The sequence below is a fragment of the Sinocyclocheilus anshuiensis genome, unplaced genomic scaffold (genome assembly GCF_001515605.1).
Source record: "Sinocyclocheilus anshuiensis isolate Anshui unplaced genomic scaffold, SAMN03320099.WGS_v1.1 scaffold419, whole genome shotgun sequence".
NCBI classification, from domain to species: Eukaryota; Metazoa; Chordata; class Actinopteri; order Cypriniformes; family Cyprinidae; genus Sinocyclocheilus; species Sinocyclocheilus anshuiensis.
Window position 1 is genome coordinate 1,646,915 of NW_015548228.1, and position 7,603 is coordinate 1,654,517.

At 36.7% G+C, this 7,603-nt stretch overlaps 1 protein-coding gene across 4 annotated transcripts in view; it reads left to right on the forward strand.

Moving 5' to 3' along the window:
• The window catches only part of LOC107654528 (acid-sensing ion channel 2-like), a 359,561-nt gene that overhangs the window by 318,711 nt on the left and 33,247 nt on the right, over nt 1–7,603 (forward strand). For all 4 annotated transcript variants that reach the window (XM_016441633.1, XM_016441634.1, XM_016441635.1 and 1 more), the window contains one exon: nt 3,874–4,001. In XM_016441633.1, coding sequence (XP_016297119.1) covers nt 3,874–4,001 — 128 coding nt within the window. The remainder of the gene's footprint in view (nt 1–3,873; nt 4,002–7,603) is intronic.

Consider the following 7,603-nt stretch of genomic DNA (forward strand, 5'->3'; position numbering starts at 1 on the left):
TGCTGATAACAACTGTAGTGAGAAATGGTGAAAAACTGAAGCCTTCTTCACAACCGAGTACGGTCTGTAATAAATAGTTTACTTCTCCAGCGAGACCTGAATCTGATGTCATTTATTGTTCAGGAAGAGAAATGAATGATACTGGTTCTGATTCAGATCCGCTTAATGGTTTTTGTTATTTTGTTAATGACCGTTTTAGTACTTTGGAGGAAACACACAAATATAATGTTCCTGATAATCTCCTGTGGCAAACTTCTGTCTAATATTGCTGCAATTGTAAAATATCACACCCTTAAAAACTCTCTGGATAATAATAATGTTTTCTAACAAATCTCACAAGAAATCATCACAGACACAATGTGCGTTTTATTTCAAAACAAGTTCGATAACAAACCAAATTATTTCATTTGTTGTTTCAGACTCTTAAAGTGCCCCTATTATGCCATTTTTAAGGTTGCTAATATTGTTTTACGAGTATTTGGATTGCTCTACTGCGTACAGCGTGTGTCTGAAACGAAACGCCCATTGCCATGATGGAATGACAGCCCTGGAAACTTGTCAATACGTAGAGAAGATGGTATCGATTGTACCTTACCAATTCGAGCTGGAGTCTGATGATGAAACGGTTGAACTGGCTGATCGACAAGAGACTGATTCGCAAGCACGACTGGAGCAGGACGTTTCTCAGTACACACACACACACACACACACACACACACACACACACACACACAGCAGAAAGTATTGACTGGTCCCAGTGTGTGTGAGGCTGCTTGCAGCTGCTGTCATGGTGTGTTTTCATCAGTGCTTTGGCCTCTGGAGTGTGAGTAGAAGGTGGGGGGTCTTTGTGGCTGTGCTCTCCTGTTATAGACGGCTGTTAAGATGCCTGCAAGCCTGCGGGGGTCATGATGACTGAATGAGGCCTCTCTCTGTGCCAGGCCTTTGAGAACGGTTGAGGCGGGAGGGGGGGAAATGAACACATCTCTCGCAACCAATATCACAGGCTAGCGAGGCACAGCTAATCAAACAAAATGGCAGATATTAAATGTGTGAGTGTCTGGTGAGTCATGGCAATGTATTTGAGAGAAAGAAAAACAGAGGAAGGTTGTGAAATAGGTCTCATTTACTGACGCCCTTTCCTTTATGTGATTTTTTTTTTTTTTGAGTCTTTATGAGATAGCATGTTATGATGTTGAATTGAGGTTAATGGTACTAAAGCTTGTACTTTTTCACAGATAGTCAGAATAACCGATACATGGGTGAAAACATTCAAAAGTAGATCACAGTGGGTCATGTTCACTAACTGCTCATATGCATATATTTCTGCATAAGTGTATGTGAATGTTTTCGCACAGAAATCAGGATTAATTAGGATTAATAAATTATCCAGAAAGGAGCTCAAGCCGGTCTGCCCAGAGTACTTATCACGTTCCGTGTTCGGTTTGAGTCTGTTTTTATTGCGTTTTCTGTTCTACCTGCCTTGGCCTAGTTTTCCTGTGTTGCCTGATTTGTTCATTTGTGTCCACCTGTAACTGATTAATTATCTCTTTGTTCTCCGTTCATTTAAGCCCTGTGTTCTCCTGAGTTCCTTTGTCCTGAAGGTGTGATTACATTTACCATTGTTCGTGATAGTTCACAGGCGAAAACCACTCGCTTTAACAGGAATCCACTTGTGAGGGCTGTTTGATTTGAAAGTGACTTCTGTGTGAGCTCTGCTTCATACATCGCTATATAACTGACAATAGAATATTGACCTTTTTTGCTCACAAGATTTTGCTAATATGACCTAACGGCCCTTTAAAAATAAATAAAAAAATCTCTTTTCATTACAATGACAATTTATTGTATGACAGTTCACAGCTGGCAAATAGAACTAAAATACATCAAACATTCTATTTATTCTAAGTGTTATAAAGCCATACATCATGAAGGAATGACTTAAGCAAATAGACTACACTGTATTTGTCTTGCATTTAGTTCAACCAGTGAGGACAATATGGTAGTGGGGTCTATTTATTGAATTTTGTAGTATTTCATAGCACTCTTTCTTTCTGTGCTGGAAAGGTCTTTCTTTTATCACATCTAAGGACACAAGAACACAACTGAGCTAAAAATAATTTCTTATGTCATGGCGCAGTACATGCACTAGCAGAGCCGCAACTGAAGCAGTGCCGGAAACCCTGTCACAGTATTTTAATACAGCCTTCCTTCCACAAATGGAACATTATGACATTTTTAAGTGAACTGGTTTGATTTGTATTATTTGTATTTGTATTTATTTACATTTTAGTTAAATTATGTCTGAATTTATTATGTCTGTATAGGTCTTTTATTAAGTTTTAGTTTTATTTAATTTGAGTTATTTTAATACTTCAACAAACTAAATGGAAATTAAATAATATATATATATATTGAATTTATAAATATGTATAATAAAAACAAATAAATAAATAAATAAAAACTGGTCCACAGTGCTAGTCATTGTTGACTGTTTATTTTTATTTTACTTTTTTTATTTATTGTTTGTCTTTTTTGCCAATTTAATAAATACAGTTGTTGGACAGTAAATGATTGGATCTTTCTTTCTTTCTTTGCAACATACTTTACATATACTCTGGTCTGAAAACTTGAGTCCACTTGACTCTTTGAAAGGTTCTGAGCTTTGAGTCTTCTGGAAAGTAATACCCATCATATTTGACAAGCTACACTTTGGTGCATTTCCTGAGTTCCTTTGTCCTGTATTATCTTTAGTTGATGTGTTTGTGGTTGTTCGTGCTCCTGGTTATTCCCCTGTTCTTTGAGTTTAAGTTGAAATTAGAGACTCTTATTTGGATTACTCCTGCGTTGTGCGCTTCTCTACAGCCACACCGCTACAGTACTATTGCTGTTAATGTCCCACAATAATTCACACTAATTATCAACAAGTTTGTACTGTTTTCCTCCCTAAATCTAGAATCAAATTTAGAACCAACTCAAACCACACACACACACAGACACACACACACACACACACACACAAATGACAGACTCCTGATGATCTTAAAAATGGTACGGTTTAAAAGTTTTTTTTGTCTGAAATAAATGAATACTTTTTATTCAGCAAGAACACATTAAATTGATCAAAAGTTCAAGTTAAAACAATAATTTTACAAAAGATTTATAAATAAATGCTGTTCTTTTGGTCTTTCTATTAAATAGAGAATGCTGAAAAACATCAGTTTCCACAAAAATATTAAGTAGCACAACTGTTTTCATCATTAATGATAATAAGAAATGGTTCTTAAGCAGCAAATCAGCATATTAGAATGATTTCTGAAGGATCGTGTGACACTGAAGATTAGAGTAATGACTTTTCTGAGAGTTTAGCTTTGCATTACAGTAGGAAATTACATTTTATAATATATTCTTAAAAGTGTGATTTATTATTTTTTGCCACATTGTTAAAATAATTAAATATAATTGAGCAGTTTAGTGACCTTAAAATAATACCGTATTCCATTTAATTTGGAAAGTCAGATTTTTCAAGTTTTTGGAAAAAGTGCAAAAAAAGGTACTTGAAGTTCTTGAACTTGGTAACTCAATTATTTTGTGTTCATCAGCATTACAACAAGGACAAAAACTAATTTGTGTGCACCAAAGTTGTTGTGAATCTGGTAAAATAAAGCTGTATATAGGCTGAAATAAAATAAAGCTGGTCACCAGCTGAATCAGCTTAGGTGGTCTTTTTTCTTCTTCTTTTTTTCAAGAATGAAAGCATTAAAGATGCAAATGTCTTCATTCAAGACTACTTCCGCTTAACTCCTCCATTGTACTCTGTTGAAGCAAAACTAATATTTTTATTTCTCTTTTTCTCTCTCTACTTCTCTGCTTTAGAAGAGACTGCATTTGAGGCAGGAGTAAGGGTGCAGATCCACAGTCAGGCGGAGCCTCCCTTTGTACATGAGCTGGGCTTTGGAGTCGCCCCAGGCTTTCAGACCTTCGTGGCTACCCAGGAGCAAAGAGTGAGTGAGCTTTGACTTCAAATGTTTGTCCTCAGCCTAAATATTTTGGTCTCTCGAGCCCTATTTACACCTGGTATTAACATACATCTAAGGTGATCCAACCACAGGAGTTCAGTAATATCAGTGCTCAAATCACATTCGATAGTCAGAAACGGATGCCACGACATCTCATTGTTAATGTAAATACTAAGACATTCTGACTCATCCCGCACATCAGCTCCGAACACCCCACCAAAACCAGATCACCCAGGTTAGTAAATGGGGCCTTTTTAATCCATACCCATGTGTTCATGCTCCTCATTGCTCCACATTTCTATTCTGTTTCATGTATAACGTTTATATTTCGTCAACCTCCTCATGGGTGTTCAATCTTAAAAGACCATCACATGGTTTGTGTGTTGTGTGTCCGTGTGTGTGTGTGTGTGAGACAGGTGAGAGTATAAGCATACCAATTGTTTTTTAAAGGCCATTCACTTAAATATTGACGGCTCTCTATGATACCTACTCCACTTATTTTTTGTTTTTCTATTGGTAATTTCGCTTTCCACTTTGTTTTACTTTGTCTTTGTTGTCCTGATGCTATGAGGCTTTAATATCTCCAGCCGTGACCTTGCTGGCAATCTGTTTGCAATCAGTCTCACTGAGTCAGAGTCTCACAGTGAGCAGAAAACAAGCCTAGCATTGTGTTTTTGTGAGAAAAGAGTGATTTCCATGATTAATAATTAGTTTGGTGTTAATTCAAACAGTTTCACACATGGTATTATGTGTTTTTGTGAAGAGTCATCTGAATGGTGTACACTCATATGAGACTGTAGACTGTCCTCCATAATAGTTTTCTATAAAAAGTGATTTAATTATGTATGGTGCGGGTCCCCACTCAATGTACTTTATTTTGCCATGTACCATGTAGTTTGGTGATGCAAACCTAGACAATGAACTATACAGACTTTACCAGCCGAGACAACAGAAGAAACAGTACTTGTACAGCTGGAGAAGCAGAAAAGGTCTGAAGTCAGAAGACGGAAATACTGACAAAGACAAAACATGAGCATAACATTGGCGCTTCCACGTTAATTGTACTCACGGATGATTACAGGTTTTGTTTGATTATGCTAATTGTTATGTTTAGGTGGCTGTAAAACTGAAACACAGGCTAATGACAGTGTGCTAGTAACCTCAGCCCTCTATAGTTGTGGTGTGTAATTACGTTTATGAACATTAGGACTGTTTGACAAGCCTTCAGTGTTGTGCGTTTTATTCCTTGTCATAGCGGCCCAATAATATACTAAAATCTCTGGCAGAAATCAGCTTTAATATTGGTAATAAACAACCTTTTTTTTTTTTTTGAGTCAAAAGCAATCAGCTTTAATATTGGTAATAAACAACCTTTTTTTTTTTTTGAGTCAAAAGCATCTGCCTGGTCACAGCAACCGGTATAAACTTTTGTGGATGATACATATGCAGCTGTGGTGTTTCTGTCAGAGTGTCTGCAGCCTTCGCCCTCCCTGCTCTTATCTGAGAGTGAAAGGCTGGTGTTCACTTATCTGCTGTAGTGTCCAGGTTAGGGAGGGTATCAACATCTCTCCCCGGACTACTTTTATCTGTCAGGGTCTCCTGCTCTCTTACCTTGTGCTATCTGCTCTGTCTCTCTCTCTCTCTCTCTCTCTCTCTCTCTCTCTCTCTACAGCATGTTTTAGATTGCTTTTCATTTAGCAAAACAATTTAATTGTGCAATATATTTTGGTATAATAATTTTATATTTATTTTAAGGCAATACACTTCAGGCAAAACTATTATTTTTTTCTTGCATTGGTCAATTTAACCAAATGTGCACTGTGCATCTGCAGCTCTATCAAGTGATAAACTGCAAAAGTCGCTTGATCCATTCAGATTTAACTCAGAATTTTGTGTTGTACAGTTTTGTTTTATACATAAAATGTTGCTGTTATTACTTATATTAAATAATGAGGAATATAAATCACTTTCATAGAGGTAAAAATTTGAAAGTGTTAAATTCACACTCTCAGTGGAAAAAATAATACTTTCTCAGTGTTTATATAGGTCCACACCAAACAGAGTTAAACTAACACTTTAAATAGTGTTACTTTTTTAACACTGCATAGAGTTAAAACAACACTGTAAGTGTTCACCATTAACACTATTGCTTTTCCCCTCATTTACACCAAGTTAGTGTTGAAACTACACTAGGTGTGTTAATAGATTAATACCAAGGGGAGACATTTTCACACTAATATAGTGTTCATGCAAACCCTGATTTGTCATTAAATGTAATCTGTTTGGCAATATGGATGAGATTGTGGCTGTCATACCCTGTCAAATGCGGCTTACGGAGCTCAACAGCTCTGAACGGCTTTAGTCCAAGCTGTGATATAAACTAACACTATTGGCTATTTAAAAAAGGGGCGGGGCTGCTTGATATGTCCTGCCCTGTCTTCCTGTTTCAGTTAAAATGACCTCAACACATAGAATATAACCCTGCGTTTTTCAAAGCATTTTTGGGGACCTTTAAAAGAAAGATAAAAATTCACCATCATATCACCCATGTGAACTCTACAGATCAAAAGACATGTAGAACTTCAAAATGTTGGCTGTTAGATGTACTCTCAACTTAAAATATCTTTGTACTTTAAATACATGATGCTCTGAAAAATGTTTTGTCATTTGTTGTAGAGTGTAGCAGGAAGATAAAGACATTGACAAGGACCTACTGATACAGGTTGAGCACATAGTGGACTTAGAGTTTGATAGCACTCAAGGAGCTGGTTCCTTCAGAAGGGATAAGAAGCTTGTCCGACCACATAGAATAAGGTGATCCTGCCCTTGATCCTTCTCAATACCAGTAGGTATGGCTGGTGGTCCTCCCTCTGACTGAGATGGCCTTTAATACTGGTGCAGGTGCGGGACTTTAAACAGCAAAAACAAAAATTCGATTAAACAAAGAAAAGAGAGGGGAAGAAGATAATTACTATGTGCATTGATGAATGCATAAAACCCAGCACTAGTAACTATGGTTGTGCCGATTGACGATAGTATCGTGTATCGACGATAGTCAGAGATATCGCCTGTGGCTGATGCCTTTGACGATAGCTAGACGATTATTATTATTATTATTATTATTATTATTATTATTATTATCAGGCTAATAATACTATCTAATTAATATTAGGGCTTATTTGCTGCATTGTATTTATTTTTCCGTGTTTTACAGTAGTGCGCGTTATAACCAATCACACACAATTATGCAGAGCTTATGAATGCATTGGCCAATCAGAGGCGTTCAGATGACTCGCCACTGAAACAGCGGAGTTCCGTTGTTCAGCTCGCCCTGACTGAATTCTGACTCGCGAATTCTCTCATCATAAACAACAAAGTGCAGAAGTACTTGCGATGTAAGTATAAGAGATTTATTCATCATACAGTGTAGATTCACTGATTTTAATGGGAGTGTTATTAAAGTGCATATACTCACGCTAGACTGAGCTTGTGATGATGTTCTTTGGTAATGTAATGTTCTTTGCTCGTTTTCTGTTGCTGCTTTTTTAATAACTGAGGAAATGTAAGCATTATAATTAGTAACTTAC